The sequence below is a fragment of the Acanthisitta chloris genome, unplaced genomic scaffold, assembly GCF_000695815.1.
Source record: "Acanthisitta chloris isolate BGI_N310 unplaced genomic scaffold, ASM69581v1 scaffold10648, whole genome shotgun sequence".
In the NCBI taxonomy this organism is placed as follows: Eukaryota; Metazoa; Chordata; class Aves; order Passeriformes; family Acanthisittidae; genus Acanthisitta; species Acanthisitta chloris.
In genome coordinates, this window is record NW_008687605.1 from 1 (window position 1) to 23563 (window position 23563).

General features: G+C 43.0%; 2 protein-coding genes across 2 annotated transcripts in view; one reads left to right on the plus strand and one right to left on the minus strand.

The window, feature by feature from the left end:
- The first annotated feature begins 2769 nt into the window (after window positions 1-2769).
- CCDC38 (coiled-coil domain containing 38) lies at window positions 2770-13407 on the plus strand. Its single transcript, XM_009080676.1, has 14 exons — window positions 2770-2794; window positions 3175-3281; window positions 4533-4719; window positions 5345-5412; window positions 6037-6200; window positions 6792-6872; window positions 7432-7616; window positions 7695-7857; window positions 8741-8789; window positions 9366-9517; window positions 10279-10414; window positions 10887-11089; window positions 12258-12352; window positions 13304-13407. Exons 1-14 carry the CDS (start codon window positions 2770-2772, stop codon window positions 13405-13407), a joined length of 1719 nt encoding a protein of 572 aa, XP_009078924.1.
- Window positions 13408-15871: 2464 nt separating this feature from the next.
- The window catches only part of ZXDC (ZXD family zinc finger C), a gene marked incomplete at its 5' end in the record, with an annotated part of 8137 nt that continues 445 nt past the window's right edge, over window positions 15872-23563 (minus strand). Inside the window, 8 exons of the mRNA XM_009080677.1 lie at window positions 15872-16154; window positions 17153-17254; window positions 18005-18174; window positions 19928-20012; window positions 20707-21392; window positions 21950-22120; window positions 23036-23166; window positions 23283-23361. Coding sequence (XP_009078925.1) covers window positions 16068-16154; window positions 17153-17254; window positions 18005-18174; window positions 19928-20012; window positions 20707-21392; window positions 21950-22120; window positions 23036-23166; window positions 23283-23361 — 1511 coding nt within the window. The remainder of the gene's footprint in view (window positions 16155-17152; window positions 17255-18004; window positions 18175-19927; window positions 20013-20706; window positions 21393-21949; window positions 22121-23035; window positions 23167-23282; window positions 23362-23563) is intronic.

Below are 23563 nucleotides of genomic sequence, written 5' to 3' on the forward strand. Positions count from 1 at the left end.
TGGCTGGGGTTAAACCACGACAACATCCAACCTTTAACACCACTTTGCAACTAAACTATAGCACTGAGTGCCATACCCAGTCATTTCTTGAACACTTTCAGGGATGGTGACTCCACCAGCTCCCTGGGCAGCCCATTCCAATGCCTGGCCACTCTTCCAGTGAAGAATTTCTTCCTGAGAAAATGAGTAATGAATAGAGAACCCAGCAAGCTAGGGAGAGCTCTTACACCACAGCAGGTTTTTTTCCTTTTCTAAGAAGTTCAAACCAACATCTCAGTTGAACTTCAGCAAGCTGCTTGCTCAGAACACCTGGAGCACAGCCAGGGGTGCTGGGAGTGCCCGAGGTCAGGTGTGATGGGGCTAGTGGAAGGTGTCCGTGCCCATAGCAGGGGATTTGGGGGCAGATGATCGTTAAGGTGCCTTCCAACCCAAACCGTTCTATGACTCCACAATCCCTCCCTGCGCCTGTGCCGTCAGCCGCCCCTGGCAACGGGAGAGGTTCCCAAGGCGCTGCAAACACAGCCCTGGCTGAGCCTCTGCCCCGAGCGCTGCGTCCCGCGGAGAGGAGCGCACACTCCTCTGGGTGAGAAACGAAATAGAGGGGATGGGCAATCACAGCAATGAGCTGTGCCGGGAGCGGCGGAGATGCTGGATGTGTCACCTCCCGCTCCCCGTGGGCGACGGGCGCTGTGAGTACAGAGAACTCTGCAGGGACAGAGGTGTCCCGTCCATACACTCGGGTGACGCCACCTCCTCTGCAAGCAGTGGTGTCATCTGAACCATTTGGGTGTATAAAACACTCACCCCGAGCACTGGGAATGTGGTGGATGGGTTTAGTGTGTTATTCGGTCTGCGTGTTTACTTTGGCTTTTTTTATGATTATTTTTCTGCACAGATGCTAGGGGAAAGCACTGAATAAAAGTTTCAGTAAATTAAAACCAGGAAGGCCTTATCTATGGATTCACATACCACTGGTATGCAGCTACTAGGACATAAAAATGTCAGAGGCAGTGAAATATATGCCAAATGATTCTAGCAATGAAGCATTTTTTTTATTTGCATTATTGATCTTAATAATTATAATTAGCACAGCTAGTGCTTCTGGAGCTTTTGGCATTATTTCCAAAGTGATGTGCAAACAATCTATTAAAAAACCCAACAACCTCAAACAAAAAATACCTTAATAAAATGAATACTTATAAGTCAATCACAGAAACAGTTTCTAATATTTAGCTAAAATATTATAAAGCACTTTTTATCTCTGAGGGTTGCACTGACAATTATTTTCCATATGCCAGTATTCTCTGTCTAGTCCTTCTTTTCAGTCTTATTCACTGTAGCTGAAATTTAAATCAACCACAGGAAATGGAAAATTTTTATGAGAAGGGTTTTAGATTACAGAAATCAAGTGTGTACTGAGGGCTGAATCTCCAGGTGTTTAGTGCAATTGCTCTGCAGGTTTCACACACTGTATTCATCTGAATGGTTCAGGCATTTGACTGCCTTCCCACCCCTGCCCTGATGGGGCTTTTTCCAAAACTCACACCATCAGCAGGGGTGATGTTGTTCCAGGATACAGATGAGACACCCCTAGAGAAAAATATCCCCTTAAGTTAAGCAAAGTTCAGGGAGATTTGAAGTCTAAGCAAAGAGTGAAGGAAGCTTTTGAAAAAGGTACTTCAAGAACTGAAAAGGAGAGAGAAAACTTTTGGGATATATTCAAACAGCCTGGATTCTATCTTAGCCTCTGTGTCTCATCAGCAGTGAAAGTTTGACACCTCTGAAGAATAAGGTACTAATTGGGCAGCTGCAGAAACACAGCTAATAGGAAACACAAAGCACCAAGGACATACATGGAAATTAGGCCAGATGAGTTTAGTTCAACATACATAAAAGCTGGAGGCTGTTCAGAGCAAAAACTGATGCTCTAAAATAGCCTTAAAACTAGTGCAAGCGGAAGAGGATGTTTTCTGCAGTGTCTTATACCAGTGCCGATCAGGAATGGTGCCAGCAGCAGAATTGCATCAATTGAACTAATACCTCACTGGGCCCAGCTTGCTGCCTTTGGTGATTAAAGGATAACTTTAACAATGGACTATCTGTTCTCTGTGAGATCATTCCAATTATGCCTTTTCCCTTAGGACCCACAGCAAAAACTACAAAAAGAGACTGGAGTCAGAGAAACAAAAACCTAACCTTCAACAGTTTGCCAACCTAAAATGAAATGCAACAGAGTTCCATACAGTGTGTCTGTGCTGTCCAACAGTCATTCAGCCTTGTTGCAAGAAACCCACAATGCTGAAGCAATTACTGGAAAGAGCTTTAGGGAGTAAAATGTAGCTTGTGAACCAGTGACAGGAGGATGAAAAAACATGAGCGTGTATCAGAACTGGCTCTAGGGTGGAACAAGAGAAAAAGGACTTGGGTTACTTGTCTCCAAATTGTTTTGTTTTTGCTTTCCCATCAGTGTGTGTGTAAGGAGGACTGTGTTTTACACAGCTTTCACAAAAGCCAGGGGTGAACATATCCTTTTGGGGATTGGGATACAAATGTTTTCCAGCTTAATGAAGCTTTTTGTTAATTCCTACAGACACTGAAGGGTTAGTGGTAAAGATCCAGAAACCCCCTAGGCCAATCACTGCTGTAAAACTTACCACATCAGTTATTGGCAGGTTCCAACTGACTTGTTTATGGTTTTCCTTGGGACAGGGTCAAAGACACCATCTCCACATACAGGGTCAACATCTAAGTCTCTCTTCCAACACTGAAATGAAAACCCAGCTTGCGCTGTCAGGTAAGGACATAATGCTCTGGCAGCTTTGCCTTGTTAGGAGAAAGGAGAGGCCTGTAGTCAGATTCTTCTGCCCACAAGCAGATGAGATGGGTAAACCAGCTCCAGATTTATAAAAATCCCTTACTGAAATCCCAAGTTGTTCATCAGATATGGTCAAGTGACATAAACAATACAGAAGTGTCAGTTATGCCACTTGCTTCTTGTAAACCCTATCCAGCTCCCTGCTCTTGATCCAGCTCTGTTAGACATTTGCAGCTGTGAGCACAGCTGCCCACCCTTCCCACGTGATGCAGCAGATCACACTCCCTTTGCACTGGGTCCTGATACTCTACTTTGCAGCTCCTACATCCTCATTCTTTTTTTTTTTTTTTTTTTTGCAGAAAGCCCAGAAGAGGGTGGAGAAAATGCAATGAAAAATCCATTTACAATCCCACCAGGTGCTGATATTTTCTCAATAGGGGACAAGGAAAGGAAAAAGGCGAAGGAGGTATGTATACATGCTTTAGGCTAATGTATACACAAGCAGTTACTAGGGCAGGCAACCAACCAACAGAATACCAGAATTTAGGGCATGAGAGATCAAAAGATCTCTTCATGAGAAAGCTGGGGATGTTCAGCCTGGAGAAGAGAAGGCTCTGGAGAGATCTGATTACAGCCTTTCAGTACTTAAATGGTGCTTATACAAAAAGGAGAGCAACGTTTTACACAAGCAGATAGTGATAGAACAAGAGGGAGGAGGGGGACAGTTTTAAATTATAAGAGGAGAGATTTTAGATTAGATGTTAGGAAGAGGGTGGTGAGGCATTGCAGAGGTTGTCCAGAGATGTTGCGGATGCCCCATCCCTGGAAGTGATCAAGGCCAGGTTGGATGAGGCTTTGAGCAACCTGGTCTAATGGAAGGTGTCCGTGCCCATGGCAGGGAGGCTGGAACTAAATGATCCTTAAGGTCCCTTCCAACCCAAACCATTCTGTGAATCTATGATCTCTGAGAGGTCTGCACATGGTCACACACCCTGGCAGTAGTGTGGAAGGAAGCAAGAGGTCCTTGTTTCTAAATCACAATGGGAGGGCTCCAAACAAGTTTAAGTAAGGCCTCCTCATCTCACACTGATGACTGATATGGTCTGGTTTTTGCTTGGGTTGGAAGTCACTATATAAGTATGGGGAAGAGCTTAGGAAGAAGTGCAGTCTGCTGAGTGATGTCCTCAGCATAACCCATGCCCAAATGGTGCAGACTGCAAAGAATTACACTTTGGCCCATGCAAGAACACTGAGCAGGTACAACCTTTTACCTTCCATGAAGCCAAATCCTCTGAATCTGTACTTGGAGGTTTACATGCCTCTGTGAAAGCTGGACTGAGTGGGTTAAGCATGGGCTGTTCTGTTGTTCCTTTTAACGAGGGGATTTAAAGGATGAAAGCCAGAAAATTTCCCTTCAGTCCCAGGAATAATTCAGGAAGGAAAAATAAGGACACTGAGTAGGTACAAACTGGCACAGCTGGTGGATGGATGCAGAATACAAATCAAAAAACTAATGAGAACAAGTGCTAAGAAATTTAGTGTTTTGGTTGCCTCAAGAGAGAATATCATTGGGATTAGTCAGATAAATCAGGGAAACATGCATCAGCAGGGCATCAGCAGTCTGCAAATTTCTGGACTGTGAATAACTCTCATGTCTTTAAAAATGACAGCAAATAAAGCACACAGTCAAACTGTCCACGTATCTGACTTCTCACAGGAACATGAAAGGATGAAGACCATGAAAGTCCATGAGAAAACCACTTACTCCACTAGAATAAAAGCAAACAGTGGGTTGTGGAAAGCTCTGCAGAAGGAAGAAGAGGAGAACAGAAAAGCAGCAACAAATGATGAGAGACTGAAAACTCTTCCGAAGTATATTTTACGTAAATTAGCCATGCAAAAAGGTAGAGAACAGTCAGTGCCTTTGCAGTGGTATTGCCCAGCTGGGTCACAGCCTATAGCAAAGACCAAAGAGGGGATGGGAGGAGCAGTTGCCTCTGACTGACTTTGGTGAGCTCTTGCAGACACAAGAGTTACATGCTGCATCTTGCCAACCTCTGTGTGGCTGAGCCATCTCTGTCTCATGCATTTACATACAGAGCATGTGCCAGTAGCCTGGGTTCCACCATTCTTCACGGTAGCTGGAAGTTCTTAGAATCAGCTGGGAGTCAGCTGAGAGTTTGCATGACCTTGTGTTATGGAAACATTTCTACTAAGCTGACTTAATGTTGGATTTCAGTGGATGCAGACCTAAACTTTCTGCCTCTGACATGAGGAGTAGCTTTGCCATTAAGGTCTAGAGGATATGGACCTCTGTAAGGACCATCTTCTCCACTGCATTCTACACGGTTTTATTGCATGAAAGCACATATGAAACTAATCCTAAACAAGGTTAAGACTATAATACAATAATCAGTATTGCTGGCTCCAATGCCAACCAGATCCATGCTTATGACAGCCTACATATTCACTGTGTTTTGCCTTGGCCATATTTCCTCTAGTCTGAACAAATTTATATTCTAATTTCAGATTACTCATTAGAAAAGGAGACCATCCATGACTACATAAATGCCAGAAGAGAGATGTGTCTTCTTGAGGTACTTGGCTTTTGCAATGCTACTTTCTGTTAATTTAATTACTCTTCCCTGTGTTGCTTTATTTTGGTGTTTCTTCCAAAGAGGTACACATCAGACCTCATGAACTGACTGGCCAAGTTCTGTGTTACAGACACACATAGTCTGTAGCCCAGCAACCCCCAATCAAGAAACAAAGGAATGTAGGTAATTTGCATCATTCAGTAGCCCCCATGCAACTATTTCATGTGTGAAATGCACAGATACACTGACATTTTGGCTCCTGATTTCCTGTACATAAATTGTACTTGGGAGCCATTCTGAACTCAGAATGAGGGAATGGAATACCTGTGCTGGAATATCCCCATTATTCACCTCTGTTACTGTCCTGTAACACAACTGAATCAATCTTTGTCAGACAGGAGTTAATGCAGTGCTGGGAATTCTGGATTCTATCTTAAGTTTCACTGCTTATTTGTAATGTTCCTTCCGAAATAACTCCTGGCCTCTATGTACCTAGTTTGCACTTGGTTTGAAATCCTTACCCTCTCCACCAACAACTATCAGGTAATCAAGAACAAAGCTAAACCAATGTACCTTTAAAATCAACCAAGTGATGTGACTGTGTTGCCTTTGGGTTCATTTCAGTATTACATGGCAGTAAAGCAAGATGAGATTGAAAAGATGGAGAACATAGTAAAGAATGAGATAAAAAAACTGGAAAAGGCTGAACGCCAGCTGGAGAAGGATGCTGCCATGTTTGAGGAGTCCCTGAAAGAGAGTCATAAAAACTCCGTTCAAGCCCTGAGAATGTAAGTAACTTCGAAGGAATCACCCACGTGCTCTTTCATGCTGGACAAGGGAGATTTTCTGCTTGACCTCTCTGCAGGATTTTGGCTAGGAAAAGCTCTGAGTTTCCCAGAGTTACAGTCCTGGTGACACTTTAGTTCTCACACTCATTGAAAGAGAGGAAGGAGAGCAACAGCCAGGGAATCCCCTCATTGCCAAAGCCCTTGATCTGGTGGCAGGAAGGAACCTGCTTGCTGGCCCCACCACTTCCATTCTTCTCCCAGGGCTGGTGCCACTGCCCAATCCCTTACAGCAGAAACAGTTCCCTCACTGAAGCAAGTTGAGCACTTTGGCCCATTACAGGTATCACAAGGGCAGAACAGCAACTGATGCTCAGCAGATGCCACATTAGGGAGGCCTTCACCTAGACCCATCACTGGGCTGCCATACTCCTTGCCAAGAGAAGCAGGACCTTCAGGCAGGAGCCAAGCATCACCTGGGATACATCCAAAACACAGATGTAGTGCTCATATGATATCTTTTTCTCTGTTTCATATGCACCTCAATTCACTACTAAGTTGTTTAAAGGTTTATGTCCATGCATTCTTTCCTAGTGCCAGAAAAGAAACCTCAGAAAAGACAAAGAAAGCAACAGAGATCCAGGCAATCACTTCCGAAATAAACAATGTCCAAAGGTAATGGTTGCACAATATTCCTGCAAGGCCTTTAACAACTCCTACAGTGCTATACCTTCACAGCCCTTGGCCAGGGAAAGATTTCCAGAAATGTTCCATTTTAAGATTCAAAATCTTTTGGCTTTTGTTTTCCAGATGCTGTCTTTGTTTCGAAAAAAACTCAACTGGTTTTTTTTTTTTTAATTATATTCTTAGGAAGTATAAATATTTCAGCCAAAATTTAAGTAGACCAGGGGAAAGACAAAAATAACATAACTAAAATTAAAATTATGAGTTGAGTTGGCAAAATTTCTTATTCCTTGTCAAGTAAAAATTCCAAAATTAGCAAGCCCAGTGCTATAGCAAGAGTCTGGCCACAGAGATGTGACCAGGCAGCTTCCACATCAGGAACCACAAAAAGCATGCAGGGCAGGTTCCCATTTGTCTTTGCATGTCCATGAAAACATGTGCCTTCTTGTCCTTTCTCTGGACGTTGGTGAATATCAAGAGTGATAAAGAATCTGTTCAAACAGCAGCTTTTCTCCCTGCTAACAGACTTTGTCCACTTCTCTCAACCCAGAGATATATCCGAATTCAAGGATACTCTGCAGGAGTGCAAGATGTACAGGGACATCCTCTATCAGCTATCTCCGAAAGAGTGGCGGGAGGAACATGGAAAAAAGCACACAAAGGAAAAGGATTTGAAAACAGAAGAATCCAGAGATAATGAAGGAAGTGCCCTGCCTCCCCTCATGGCAGAGGAGGGTGAATGCCAAGGAAGCACTGTCCACTCCTCACTGGGAGAGCCCCAGGCTCTAAGTGTAAATGTCCCCTTGCCTCCAGGCCAGGGCCTCGCAGCCAGGACAAACACTGCCAGTCCCCACTGCACCACTTATACAGATCTGCCAAGTTCCCTGCTGTCTTCAGAAGGTTTGGATTTCGGGTCATTCCATGGTATCAGGCCACGGCTCAGACACTTCCTGAAGCCTCTTTTAACAAGAAAACTGTAAGTACAAGACAATGCAAACGACAGACTTAAGTACTATCGAGAGCACTCAACTGACTGGGAGTCAGCAGAGGGGAAACCTACTCCTCACCTTTGCTGTGGGGATACGGAGATCTGGGGCTTATTGGAACAAATCAAAATACTAGTAGAAGACTGTCAGGTGTGCAAGTCAGTACCTATGTGCCTACTCCAACAGTGTTCTGTTCTCAAATCCTCTGCTGAGAGCCTTGGCCCAAGTGGGGCTGGCACTAAGATTATGCAGACAGAGGTTTAGAACCTCTCCCTGGCACAGTGTGACAGGTGCACATGAAGGTGATGAGCAATCTGTGCTGCTGACAGCAGCCAGGCACCTCTTGTCCCCTCCTCCACCTCATCTGCAGAGGAAGGAGCACTCAACAACCTTTTTCCAGGGCAGGTAAAAACTGCAGACTCTCCACGGTGTCTACACCATGTTGTTTATGAGTACTACTATGCCCCACAAAGAGCACAAGGCTTTTTCTACACATGTGCTGCTGCTGCCTGAGGCTTTTTAGTAAGATTCTTGCCTCTCCCTTCTCATTGCCCAGGAGTCAAAGCCTCCTAGTGAATTTAGAATCATTTAGATCAACACTCTCAGTTCAGGTTCATGCATCACATCCCAACCCTGCTGGCCAGCACAGCCTGGAGGAGTGCAAAAGGCAGCTTGCTCATGGATAAAAGTAGCTCCCACACTGCCTGTGTGACCCCTAGATCGTACTGACCCCCAAAGACCACGGGGGGGTATACGTGGGAACGTGCAAAGGAGCAAACAGAAACAGTGAACAACAGTGTTCATAAGTCATTAGCAAAGTCTCCTCTGAACTATCATTTCTCTAAGGGCCTAATACACAAAATGCTTTTTCAGAAGTTCGCTGGAGGATGCAGGAAGTGAAACCAGCTCAGATGAAGAGGAGGTCAGAATTTTTTTGTTGAAATATTTACATTTTCTGTTCTCCCTGTGTCATTTATTGATGTTACTAATTTCTCCCACCTTCTAGCCATTAGTTAAGGTATTGAGGAATTACTGTAGCCACAAATTATAAACATATGTTTATACATTCATAAATGTTCATGTTTTGGCAACATGTATCATAAATAACTTGGTTTAACTTTCCTCCTCCAGTTTCCAAAACCTACCATCATCTCTAAGCTTGCCATCCTCCAACAAGATATGACATCATATAATGGAAGATTTTTAAATTAGTGCAGTTACTGTTTTGTGCCTGAAGTTGAAGGTTTGCCACTCACATATGTTTGCACTAAGTTTTACTCCCCAAAATGCAGCTTGTTTTGGGGAGTGAGCTACTGAGGCAGAGTAAAGCTACACACATGGCAGGAAGGTGGGAGAAGTTTTTACATGAATGGCCATGGAGCTCTCCAGATGGAAGAGTGTTTGAACAGCCAGGGCTGGTACAGCTCAACCTCCATGTAGTTCAATGGAAAAGAAGCTAGAGAAGGAAAAAACCCTTATCATGTGTTTTTCACCATAGGAGCCTGAGTTGTATTTTACTGATCCCCAACAACTGCTGAATACTTTCACGGAGATGGAGGAAGAGAACATACACTTTATCCAGAATTCCCAGGAGGCTGAGGAAAGTTGGAACAAGGTGCAACACACTTTCATTACCACACATGAAAGCATGTAAGTGTGATCCTGCAAGTGAGGGGAAGGGGTCCCTGTGCCCCAGCTTTCAAATATAACTGACCCTCCTTTTCCCCCCACTGGTACCTAATCATCAGGTTGCATGCTGCTGCAGACCACACGTAATGCTGTTCACACAGCACACAGCAGAGAGTCTTTCTTGTGAGCACCTAGGAAATGTTAAATTTAGGAGATAAGACTTGAGCTTGGGATGAATTCCTTAGTCCTCAAGACACAGGCTAGGGAACTGATGCATAATGTAGTTCATACAAGAGAGAAGTATCATGTAATTCTCATAAAGGAAGACCAAAAGAAGAAACAAGGCAATTCCTGGAGTGATCCAGACCAGCATCTATGCCAAGTGAGTGCAAAACCTTCCTAGAGGAAGACAACAGGGAACCTAAGTGTCATCACAATATACTATTTCAATGGCAGGTAGACACACATATTCCCATTTGAAGTGTAGCTTATCTCCCTGTGAAAGTGTTTAAAGGTATTCTGGAGTCCCCACTGACCTATTAAAAAATCTTGAATGTTTAGCAGTACTTCTTCTCACTCCCCCACACCAGCACACTAACTGTTTTTCTAGAAAAACTAGAAGTTCCCTCTGCTCTCAGGGCTGTGGGTCCAAGTTGCCAGAAATGGTTGAAGTGTTACCTCCATCTGCCGGCAGCAGGAGGGACAGGCCCAGGCTGGGGAGAGCAGAGGCGTCCTGTGTTTTGGAGGTGTCCTTTCCAAACACCTCCTCTCTTCTGGCCTAGGGAGAAGGAGTTAGCAGAGCTGAAAGAGCAGGTGAACACCCTCCGAGCCTCCGTTGCAAAGGAAGAAGAGAGAGTAGCAGACCTGAAGTTCAAAGTTCACCTCTTTTCCTCTGGAGAACACAATGCTGGCGATCAGGTACATGCCAAAATCAAGGCAAGGGGGTTTAACAAGTGCACAAGTGGGTCCTCTCCACCAGCCATATCCATCCTGGGAACAAGAGCAGACAGTGGGTTGCACCAAAGAGGGATCAGCACTGTTTCTCAGCAAAGGAGCTACAGCAAGGGAAGGTTTGAGGCACTGCTGGGGCAGCAAACTGGGCCAAATGTGTCTGCTCCATGCAGCTGCTACAAGGTAGGAGCAGGGCTCACCAGAGACAACTGGGCACCTGCAATCTGTCCCTGATCACAGCAAAGTTGGGAAGATAAGACCAACAGGAGAATGGCTCAATACAACTGTCTGCCCCAAACATTGCTGCTAAGCCAACCGGGAAACAAGCAATTGAGCCTTGTTGGGGGGATTAAAGTGTTTCCTTTACTGATTTCCTTTGGGTTTTGGAGCAATATTGTGGATCTACTGGGCAGAACCCAGCCATGCCTCTCACCTCTAGGACAGAATGCTCACAAGCCTGAAGAAGAAGGTGCTGGAAGTCTATTGCCAGTGCACTGGAGACAATGAGACAAACCTGGATACAGTGCAGATGCTAAAGGTAATAGAAAAGCAGCTCAGTGATTTACTGGACAACCTGGAGGGAATCCCACCAGAAAAGATGGAACAGGCTAAGAAATCCATAAAAAAGGAATGGAGGACAAGGTAAGGCAAGATCCTCTTCTGGAAAATGCCTCTGTTTTTACAGCCAAAAGAGCCAAATCAACCCAAGAAGCTGTAGCAACAACCTGAAATCCCATGTGACCATTCCATCCCATTTTACTTCTGTAAGGGTTCCACATTCATAGAACTTGCATCTCATCATCATCAAGAACAGTCACATTAGAAAAGTCCTGGAAGCTACATTAGAAAAGAGGAAAATCTAGAAGAATAAAAAAGAAAACACCAAACCCACAAGCAAAACCAGATTCAATTATGACAATCATCATTTTAAGAAGACAATTTCCAGTAACAATACTGATTAAGCAGAAAATTAGTCCTCTAGCTAATGCAGTCTGCCATGCCCTGATACTTTGTCGGGCTTCAATAGGTGCGTAAGGGTATTTGTCAGCAATGCCAGCTTTCAAATGTTTCTTTGACAATACTCTAAAGTTTAACTTGTACTATTAGATTAAATAGTAGCCAATGAACACTGTTAGGTTCCAAAATGAGACACATCCCTTTTGACCCAGTTACTTACATGGGATTTCCTCTAAATAACAAAGATAACTGAACTGCTGACTGTATCTAGCCATCCTCAGGCAAATCAGATAGCATAGTGTGAGAATTTAAAGCCAGAACAGTGATTTTTTTCCTTCTGGTTACTCTCTGTCTCTGCATCTTTATTCAGCTTTGTAGTAGAAAGGTTGCGGTGGTTCTGCTGTGCCCATTTGGGCAAAGTGTAGCTCCATGGGTGTAAACCCCTCCTACTAGCACCTGTGTGTTACAGACTTGGTTGCATTGGTGAGCAATGGTGACACAACAAGCACCACTTACCCACAAAGCTGGTGAGTGTCCCAGTCAACTGCAGAGTGTAAGCCACCTCCTGAAGGTGGCACAGAGCATGTCTGTAACAGAGAATGACTGACTGGCATCTCCATTTCAAAACCTGACATGCTTTTTCCACCCATCACTCCAGAAAGAGTAGGACCAACTGCAATAAGTGCTTCCCTTACCCCATTCACAGCAACAAACTCCAGCAGTGGCTGCACCCAAACCTCTGTGCTCCGGTGGCCCTACACAGATATGTCATACAAGATGTAGATGCTGCGTGTCAAAAGTGTATTTGCATGCTGCATTTAATCCCTCCTTTATTTCCTCCTCCCTTCAAAAGGCTCAGAGAGGGAAAGCTGAGACAACAGAAGCAGCAGCAGGAGGAAAGATTGAAAAGGGCTATGGAAATTTCACCAGCAACTGTAGAAAAAAAAGGTAAGTGCAGTGATCCATGGGAACACCTTGCCTCAACAGCTCACTTCAGAGAAGCTGGCAGTACCTGACTATCAAGTGTTTAAGAGAAGAGTGTTACCAGGGGCCTCCAAAACTGTGTGGGATAGTGTCTATAGCCAGGTGTAGCCCAGTTTACAGGAGTGACCTAACTTAAGCCACCACTGGGAAGTCAGTCACGGTGGATGTTATTCCAGTTCAGTGTCCTTCCATCAACCCTCTTCTATCCTTCTCTTGACCACATACCTCTTCCACTACTTGCCAGTTCTCAGTAAACTCATTTCAACTTGTTAACTTTGGTGTATTAAACAAAGCATGAAAATTGCAAACGAGGAACTGGGTAGCAGCAAGACACTCCACAATAGCAAGGCCCTAGATCAGCTCAGCCATACCATCAAACCACCACCCTTCCTTACATGCTCCACATGATGCCAAACTGAGCTCTGGCCCCTCAGGAGGCTCACTGCAGCTTCAGCTATGGCTCCTGCTGCACCTTCCACAGGTAAACACAGCAGTGAGGACATCCCAGTTCTGTCACACCAAGGCAGTGACAGCATGGGTGACTGAGAATAGGCACCATGAGTCCCTGCTCCTTTACCAAGAGAAAACAGAGGGTTCTGCAGGCTCCAAGATTTCTTTGGACTTCCAACTTTCCTTCCTCTTCCCGAGACAGTACAAACAAAGCTCTAGTCAGAAACCAGTTGCAGGTACAACAGGATGTTGCAGAAGCTGAAGCACAAGAAACACACATGGCCTTCAGGGGCTTGGACATTCATTTTCTAATAGAAAACACACCTAACAGACACACTGCAACCTGCCTAGGAAACAGAGAGCAAGGGGCCATGGCAGCATGGAGCAGCTTTAGCCATGTGGTTCAGACACACTCACACAGCACTGATGCACGTGCCTCTTCTTCCTCAGCAGAGCAGCGGGAAGCTGGCACTTCACAGTCCAGCCCACCTGCCAGGAAGCAGAAGAAAAAGAACAGCAAAGGACAAATAGATAAGGAGGAGGAGGAACAATTGTATTATTTCACTTGACAGCACAACCTTAACCACAGCACATAGGGCTGATGCAGCTCTAGAAGTCTTATGTAGATCTACCTTCTGTCATTTTAACAGCTTTACAATCCAATAAAATTTCCCCCTTCTCCTACCCTTAGATTTGCCTTTTCCTCCAACGGATATTTTGCCTAAGAAAACTAATTAGAATTCTCTCATTTTACTTGTCAGGCTTCTGCTAAGTACCAATGCTTTTCTCATTCGGTTTTTGATGCCAATATGCTATCTATGAACCTGAGTAGTGAAATCCATCGCAGTCCTGGGTGAAAATCTTTGTTAAGGCACAACTAAGCCAGGCACCTGCTTATATAATTTATGATAATCACAAGTCTGTTGAAGGAGTACAAAAACCAATGGCTGTGCTTTAATCCAAAGAATGGGTTTCATTATAGGCTCCAGACCAGTACTGTGGAGAAGACACAACCCAAGGAAAAATAAGCTCTGCAGAAATCAGGCTGCAAGTAATTAGCTTTAAGTCAGATGCATCCATGCAAAGAACAACACCCAGTGACACACTGACCATAAAAAAAAAAAAGCTTTATTAACCCTTTTGCACCAGCAGTTCTTCAGGTATCCATTGCCAGCAATGGAGTCCAAGCCAAGTGATCCAATTTTCGGCCTCAAGAGGTTAGCACTTTACATTCACTTACAAAGCTGAGTGAGGTACATTTTCAGAAGTAGAAAGATTTGGTTGCAAGTCCCATAAAAAGATGGAGTGTTCCTTGGCCATTTTAATAGATTAAGAACTGGTATGGTCCTTGAGAACAGAATAATGCAGGCATTGGGAGCTCAAGGCATCTCAGCTTCCAGGGAGAGCATGGTGACCACTAGAGCAACACCCAGTAGTCCCTTCAGCACAGTTCCTCCTCAATCTTTCTACCTCTCAGGAGTAGACTGCATGCTGCAGTCACAGTCACCAGGTAGAAGATCTTATCTACCAATTAGTTTGGTTTGGAAGCCCAGCCTGAGAGGGTTAAGACTTTCCCTGGACATAAGCTGTAAACTCAGAGTGAGAGGAACAGAGAGACCTCAATGCTCAGTTAGGCTAAAGATAGAAAAATAAAGCTGGTTCAACCAGAGGATATAATACTGCCTACAAATCAGGAGCTGAAGTTCACTGTAACCTGTCTGCTTTTTTATCTCCCCAAGTCTTCAATCAAAAAAGAAACATTTATATGGACACATACATAGTTCAAAAGGCACAGGAAGTAAAAGCATTTCTGAACGACCTCATGTGAATTTAACATCAGTATAACTGTAAAATAAATAAATATGTGCAAGATTAGAAAGATCACAAAGTTCTCCTCCATGTAATCTCTTATTTTGTAAAAAAAATACACATACGTGCATACACACACCTCATAGAGAATAAAAAAACCAGTACATACACCCTTTTATCAAATTCCTATACATACTTTTATAGGCATTCAGAATATCACCAGAAGAAACATTTAAATTACTACCTTAAAATGTAACCAAAGGTGGTTTATTTTCCTATACAGCCCTATACTTATTTAGGTGTCTGCAATCCAGGTAAGTACAGTACATACAACCTCTCCTCCCACCCCCAAGAGAAACTGCAGCTTTTCAGTGGGGTAAATCTTCCTGGGTAACAATTCTTTTCCCCTCACAAAATACTCTGACAACTGCATACTCTGTAAACCAGACGGAAGCTCCATGTGCATGTGACACTCTGGGATAGCAATAAAGAACAAGTGTTAACAGCGTTCAATTAAAAAAATAAAAAAATCCCAAACAACCCAAAAAAAAAAAAAAAAAAAGGTAGTGGCCAGTTTACAGGTAACTTGGCAGATGAGATAAAAATCAAGGTGCTTAAATTTACAAGATGGTCAACATTCCTCCCAAAAATAGGAACACAAAGATAAAACAAACCTCTCTCAGATGCTGTTGGACTCTTAGCTCATCACTTACAGTGAGTACAATTCTATAATTCTATTGCAGTTTAAAACTATGGATGGAAGAATTCAGCAAAGTATTTGGGACTCAGGAGCAAGGAAAGGGAGAAACTCAACATGAGCTACAAACTGATTCACAGCTAAGTTAACATTTAGAATCTAACTTTCTAAAACAAAGATTTTAGAGCATCTCATTTTCATGGCATAGAATATTAATTTTGTTGTGTCACTTTAGTCCAGCTTTCTGCCAAAACACAGAGGCCGAAACAATTATTTTTTTGGGTGTGGAAAACACTTGCAAATTTTAGCTCTTAATTCCTTGTTGCCACTGGCTCCAGTAGGAGACCAACAGAAGGAAAGTCGTAGGCAGGATTACAAATTTGTGTTTGTTAGCTGTAGAATACTTGCTTTCCTGTGAAAACAGTAAATATTACCTCAGTTTGAAGTGTAATACAATACTTCTCCCTGAAACAACACTGTACAGCAGTCTGCCTCAGCCTCCCCAACCACAGGCAGACAGGGAATCTTACGCAGGCACATCAAGTGGGATTTACATTAGTTAAGAAAATCTTTCAGCCATGACTGTCTATAGCAAATCACAAAGAGTGCAACCATAAGCCAGTTCTCCTACTTTTCACATTTTCCTTGGAAAAAGACGCACGCAGTTTTCTCACTCTGTCATGACTGCCCACTTTGTTTTCAAGTAATTGTTCTTAATAATGGTCATTCCAGATCCTGTAAGTTTATTGTGCTTCCAGTGAACTGAGAGTTATCAGAACCTGCATCGTCTTCAGTGGAATTGTGTGGTTCCTGTTAAAGCAAACAGACAGCATGAAGAGTTCAGTGCTTTCACCTCTAGATGCTTTTAATGCTTATCAGTAAGATTATCTTGACATTTACCCAACACCAGAAAAATGCTTTGAATGGTTCAGAGGAAACCCAAAACTTTCCTACTGTTTTGCTACAGGTTTTTTTTCTATGGAACACTTCGGATGAGCATTAATAATAGAGGTAAATTTAAAATCACTATTTGCTTACTCTCCATTAACCCTCTACCACAGCCAACAGTCCTAGTACTACTCCCCAGTAAAAAACTTTATTTTCTATCCAGGAGAAGCACACTTGGCAAGAATAGGTGCCCTGCAGTGTTTATCAAAACCAAAGCCCCTGTGGTCAAATAGAAAAGGTAGTTTATGTACATGCTAATCATTCATTGCTTCTCAGTTCTCAGCTGCTCCTGCTCCCTAACATGCAGTTTTCCAGAACAGCAGGTAACAGAGCATTTCCACAAGCAGCTGCAGGAAGCCTCCTGCATTCCAACACTGCTGACACTCATACTGAGCAGGGAGTGAAAGCAAAGAATGCATCAGTGACCAGGTGTTTGAACCTAACTACTATTCCCATAAGGACACCACTCTTAAAATCGAGGCTCAGGATTGTTTCCCACTTCCCACCCCTCCCACAGTCTCTTACATTCCCATTCTGACCCTCTTTCCTGACCCACCTAGTATCTGCAGGATGGGATCAGGAAAACAGGATGGGGCACTTCAGAATAAACGAGTAACATCTAGTTATTCATTACTCAGTAACAGAGTAAGAAAAACAACCACCTATGATGTGTCAAAGGTTGGCAACAGACACAAGATCGATCATGCAGTGCAGCTCTCTGCTTACTACTTCTTGTGAGGGAAACTAAACTCCCAATGGAAAGCAAGGTTCTGTCATTAGGCAGAACACTAGAGTGTGCACAGAGAACTGTTTTCACTTTCAAGCCAGGCAATAAAACCCGACAGCTTGACATGCTGTACCTGAAGTATGTAAACAGGTAAATCCACTGTAAGCTGAGAATGGGACGAGGAGGACTGAGAGCTCAGCTGGAAGGGCAAATCTCCCTCTCCCGGGGAATCATCCTGTGAACACAGAAACATGATGCAATCACATGACCCCCAAGCATCTCAGCACAGTATGGCAAATTTCACAATCTTAAAAAAATCTGCTACAGCCACTTCACTGTACGCGTAAAGCCTAGATTCTCAACGACGTGGAAAGCTAACTACCACTTAAATCCGAACCTAGTTCAGTGTACAACCTGTCCTCATCAACTCAGAACACTGGCATGATGTGAAAAGGAAGAAATGGTTCACCTTCCAAAAACGTAACACTCAAAAATATGCAACAAGTTTCATCATGTTTGTGTGAAGCCAATACTCAACACAAAAGTTATAAATGTTTACACCTATCAGAAAACCAGGTCCATGGAGAACTCTGCCCATAGTTTTCTTCGTACCATAGCAGTTAGGAATAAAGTGGAAGGAACTTACCCTCTATACAGATACACACGTGGCCAAAAATGTTTACTGCCATGCTCCACTAATCCACCCACACCAATTACTAGGTTCTTTTGGTTTGTTTTAAACCTTAAGCTTTATTTCAAAAGTTTAAAGAAATAACAGCTTAGGCTGAAACTTCTTTTTGCAGGACTGTTTTCATGCCAGTCTTATCTACTTTGTACATGAGAGGTGAAATAATCTAAGAATACTGCAGAGCTCATGACCTCATCTAAGGGCAGCAGGACCTGAGTTCACAGATAGTCACATTCTTCCATAAATGTGCCAGTTTGCCAGAGAAGATGAGCATGTTTTTTTCTTCCCAGCTCTTACCTGAAGAAGCTGAATTTGCACATACTGGGCTCCAGTGGCAGGGTCCCTTATTGTCAGCCCTCCATTTGGCAGAACTATATTGCCACCCAGTCGACTGCCAGGAGTGGTTGATGGGCTGGTAGGGCTTACTTTACCACCCTTGTTTTTCCTCTGACCAGAACCAGATGCCCCTAGAAGAGAGCAATTTTAATATTTAGATGGTCATAAACAATGTGCCGAAGTTTCCTGCTAGTATTTTATGCAGTTATTTACATTACACAGCAAATGCCTGCAACTATGCAACAAAATTAAGCATCTTCTGACAACTGCTACAAGGCCAGACAGCACTCAGCTGGTGAACTCCAGCTGCCGACTGAGCATCACTTCACATGAACACCACCAAAACCACATCACAAACTGCTGATCTTAGGGCTCACCCCTGTGGTAGCACAGACATATCAGCTGATTTGGGGAGTTAAGAAAGGAATTAGGAAGTAAAATTGCATCTTGTATTTTTAATTTTGCCATTCATTTCCTGAGAAATCATGCACATCATATTTCCAAACTGTAAGAAAAGCATAGTGAAGCTCATCTATTTCCAGACAGATTTCAAGGACTGTTAGGTAGAATGGGATACACAAATACAACTACCAGAGCCTTAAGCCCTCTTCAGTTTAACGCAAGATGAACTAGCTGCTTGCATCACACGCTGAAAACCAAAAACTTAACACAATAAATATAAGGATATAGCCCTGTCAGCTCTTCAGGTTTTTGTTTTAAATCTATAGTAAATGAAGGGCTTGGGTAAGTTATTTTTAAACACCAAACTTCCCTCTACAGTATTCATTCAACCTAGTTATACCAATTAGATTCTCTAGACCACTTGGAGAAACACAAAATAGCTTAAGGCAACAGCTGGTGAAAAGTGGACTCTGGAGAGTCTTGAGTAGGAACAGCAATAAGAATTTTCTGAGGTCATTTTAGGAGACATGTGAAGTGCAATCATCTTTTTAAACTAATGTCCAGAACACGTTTGACAATACAAGGACACTTAGAACTAGCTTCATAGAGCACTCATCCTTCCTTCCTTCCATAGGACGATCCACTGAACCAGACAGAATTTATGCAGGTTTGCATTTTACAAACACACAGTGCTCAGATCAGAACTAGTCTCTTAACTCAAAATTTTTTGCCTTGATTTCAGAGGAGGAAGGTCTAAGAGACAGCAAGGCAGAACTAAACTCTCTATATATGGTATTCATATATCATAAATATATGATATTCCACCCCATCCCCAGTGGTAGATACAACTCAAACACCTGATATCATGCAAGTCTAGTGAGCCATGGACCACAACTGACCTGACAAAGGAACAGTGTGTAATTCACATCAGATGGCTTTGAGTCAAACCACAGTACAAGAGGACACATGTGGAATCATGACCTAAACCTCGCCCTGCACAAGAACTCTCCAGAAGGCTAAAATATAAGAGTGAGGTTTGAGTATTTCTAGGTAATTAAGAAATAAATTCCTTAACACTGCGTAACTCAAACACAGAAGCAAAATCCAGCTGATGTTTTCATTGGCTGTACTGAGTAAAAGAACTCCCTAGGTAAGACCAAAAACATGACAGAAAGCAAAGGACGTTAACTTTTTTGTTTTAACATGAAAATAAAGAGCAGATTAAGAGATGGAGAGCTAATGTCTTGATAACAATCATGAAACATATGGTGCAGTTTTCTTTGTAAACTTACTGTGAATTTGATATTCCACAGAACGTGATTATCCTGAGTAACAGATGGCACACCACATGCATCATGATTTTAGCTAGCATCAACCAGAGAGGATATTTAAGAATGTTACTTGGAGACCTGCTCCCATTGCTCTGCCAGAAATCCTAAATAACTGTATTTAGTAAACATAACAAAATTAATGGCTCCTTACCTGTGCTGCTGCCATTCCCTTTCTGTTTCCTTTTCTTGGCTAGCTGAATGGCTCTGTAGTCTGTTCTCGCAGACCCACTGCTCTCCTAGGAGAAAAAAAACCAAAACTCCCAGAGATGCAAAGTTTTTGGAATCAAGAACAAAGCAAGACAATGAACACAGACTTATAAGTTCTCAGATGCAGTGACCTTCTACACTGCAAACACTGAATTCTAGTTTCTCTGATTCATTTCAGTAAATTTCATGTATGTACTTAATATCTGGATTTCAACACACAAAGTTAGCTCCACATTAGTAAGTGTTCAGATTTCAATAGTATGAACATGTAATTTATAATGGAAACAAAAAGTTAAGTCTGCAGTAACACAACAGTGAAACAGAAAGGGAAGAATATTTAAAACAAGAATGAGGACTGAGATGAAAATGTTGCAGTTACTCTTACAGCCCAAATCTTACCCTGGAATGAAAAGCATAAGATGTATCACACATTGCTGGGTATCTTTGCAAATTCCATTTCAGATGGGTGGCTGCTTATTTTGAAAGGTTCTACCTTAACTGTCTCCACCAGAACTCCAGGATTTTTTAGAACTTATCACCACACTGAATCTACTGGTGACAACACACTACATAACATTCTACGTACTTTGCCAAAAAAGGAGCCAAAATGCATGACCTGCAAAATCTGAGAGAAAAGTCTCCCTGTAAGGTCTAAGTAGCAAGGGATATCCCCAAAGTCAGGCTAAGTCACCTAGGCGTAAAATGAATACAGTTAGTCCATACCAAAAATGAGCTGCCAGTCACTGCACCAAGATCCATTTCTTTCTGCGCACTGTAGCTCCCCGGGAGGTTGGAGAAGACAAACTGTGTCACTACTTTGCTGCCCTCCTGTTGACCAACAACATCTGAGCCAGGAAGCAAATTCCGTTCAGCTTTAGTTGGTGTAAGTAACTCAGGCACATTGGTACTGCCGAGGCTACTGGAAGGAGTCAAAGTGGCCGTGTCGATGGTTAAATTATTGCTGGATGTCAAACCGTGCACATCCTGACTGGAATTCCTCACCGACAGAGATGCCAGCGAACCCAAGGCTTCGGCATTGACAGTCTGTACGTCATCCAAATTTAAAGTGCTTTGCTGTAGAACTGCTGTGCTGCTCCCCAGCAGGAGAGAACTGTCCAGGCTCTGGGGCATGTCGCCACTCGCCACCAGTATCAAGGGATCAACTGCCTGGCTTAAGGAACTGTTACTGACAGGCAGGTTCCCCCCGAGCGTTGAGCCCACCGAAGCGACGTCGATGGTGACAATTCCAGAGTTCACCAGTGCCATGTCTCCTGCAATCCCAGAATTATTACTAGACACGTTGGAGAACAGAGATACGAGGTCTATGTTGCTGAGATCACTCTGCCCTGGACTAGTGAGTTCGCTGCTGGGTGTGAGAGAGTTGGTTCCTTCGAGCTGAGTTAGGAGATCTGGAAGAGAAGGGTTTGGTTGTAAGATGGACCTTTCATCAGACAATGGGGAGGAAAAATAGGAATGACCAAATGAGGAAGGTTAAAATCTATATTCTCAGCCTACTAAAATACTTCCCAACTTCCCTGAAAGCAGATTCAAGGAAAAGCAGCTTACTGAAACAAGTTCACTCCTTTACTGAGAAATTTCAGTTACATAACACTTGCCCAAACACTAAGACAACCCAAGCTAAGTCAGGCTGTAGAGGACTGGAAAAAGAGATGCAGAAGTCCTTTAGCCCTTGCTCATATTTTACAGATGGCATGGTGAAGGACAAGCTCTACTTCATTCAGTGAAGCTGCAATTTCTCACAAGTCAAGCTCAAGTATCACTTTCTGATACTCAGAGGTCCCACTGAAAATTTTAGGGGAGAGAGAAACCAACTCCAGTCTCAGTGACTATTCTGTCATTCACATCAATGGGACTCAGATTTCAACATCAGTGAACACACATTTCCCTAAGTAAAACATTCAGGTTTTCCACTGCACCCTGCTATAGCCTGAAACAAACACTTTACCTGGGCTGAAGTTATGCTGTTTGACCATGTGTGTCTTCATGCTGTGTTTGGAAGTGAACAATTTATTACAGCTGGAAACGGGACACCGAGTCTTTAATGAGTCCACATCCTGAAGATGTTTTTTGGAGTGAATATACAGACTACTTCGTGCTGAAAATTTTGCACAACAGCCTGAAAGAAGATACACGAGGCTTTGAAGTTTCATCTGATTTCAACTTAATGTTCACATTTAGCAACTTAAATTAGAGCAGCCTTGCAGAACACTCTATTTTGCAGTGCCTGTGCATACACTCAGAGGAACCAGAAGAAAGTCAACCTATCAGTGGGCAGCACAGTTCAACAACCTGTTTCTGACAACAACAGAAACCCTGAAGTCATTCAGCATAAAGCACAAACTTTCCACACTATGGCACCTGAACCATCTTTGTGACAACTGCTGGAAGCATCATTAAAAGAAGAAACAATCACCAAGTTGAGCTGCTTTACTTTATGAAGCAGAATGTTCCAGATCAGCCCCAATAATTTTTGTTCCTGGATCCCTACTAAGTGATGGAGGTAGTGCTAAGAAATCAAGGAAGCATCAATGAGGCTCCCATATAAACACCAGAGGTACCACCCATGTGGGCATCCACCAGCCCAACAGCAGAGACTACCACAGTGCAACCACTGCATGCTCGAGACGACACGTCACAACAGCAGAACAGGGGATTAAAAGTGTCGGACAGGTCCAGGGCCACTTTTCACTACTTCTAATCAATAAAGTGAAAGAGCTGAGCCACAGAAAATCAGCATCAGAAGTAGAATTTTCCAGAATAAAGTTGTCTTGTTCATCAAAAAGGAAAGAAAAGAAAAAAAAATAAAAATCAAGCTAGAGCATGAACCAGTGTTTTCCCTGCATTCCATAAATTTGGGAATGATCAGTTACAGTGTCTTCTGTTTAGTTTTACCTCTTCAAACTCTGTTAGAAGACTCATTCTAAATAGTTCCAATCCTGTAACAAGCTCAAATTTGGGGTAAACACACATGATCTTTAGGCAAAATACACACTGGTTACCCACACACACACATACAAGTGTGGAGCAATACCTTCTACTGGACACTCGAATGGCTTTGTACCAAGGTGAGTTATACTGTGGCCTTTCAAGTGTTCTGCTCTTGTGAAGGACTTCCCACAGCCTTCTACTGGGCACATGAATCTCCTGTCATCTTCATGTTTCCTGCAAGAAAAGGAAATTGCCATTGGCATGATTAAATTCCTACTGCTTAGCTATTGGAAGTAAAATAAACAGATTGTACTATCCAGGATAGTACAATCAGGAAAGGCTTCCTTTACCTTTTGTGTCTCAGTAGCTTGGACATACTGGTGAAAGACCAGCCACAGCCTTCAAAGTCACAGATAAAAGGTCTTTCACCTTGAGCAAAGAAAGGTAACATTAATAATCTAACATAAAAATATACACTGCTATTAGAAAGTAACAAAACCTGCTTAAATTGAATTAACTTAAGACAAGGCAACTCAACTACCCTTTCCTGCAATGCACTGCAGAATACTGCAATGCCCCCTCCCCCTCGTGCAGTTTGGGCCACCTTTAACTCCAGGCTCTTGCATCTTTC

What these genes read in the sequence shown, in the direction of transcription:
- CCDC38 (XM_009080676.1), top strand. Translation starts at nt 2,770, where the DNA reads ATGAAAACCCAGCTTGCGCTGTCAG. An exon ending in GAAATAAACAATGTCCAAAG is followed by an intron (nt 6,873 to 7,431) that starts GTAATGGTTGCA and finishes CTCTCAACCCAG; the next exon opens with AGATATATCCGAATTCAAGG. An exon ending in ATTACCACACATGAAAGCAT is followed by an intron (nt 9,518 to 10,278) that starts GTAAGTGTGATC and finishes CTTCTGGCCTAG; the next exon opens with GGAGAAGGAGTTAGCAGAGC.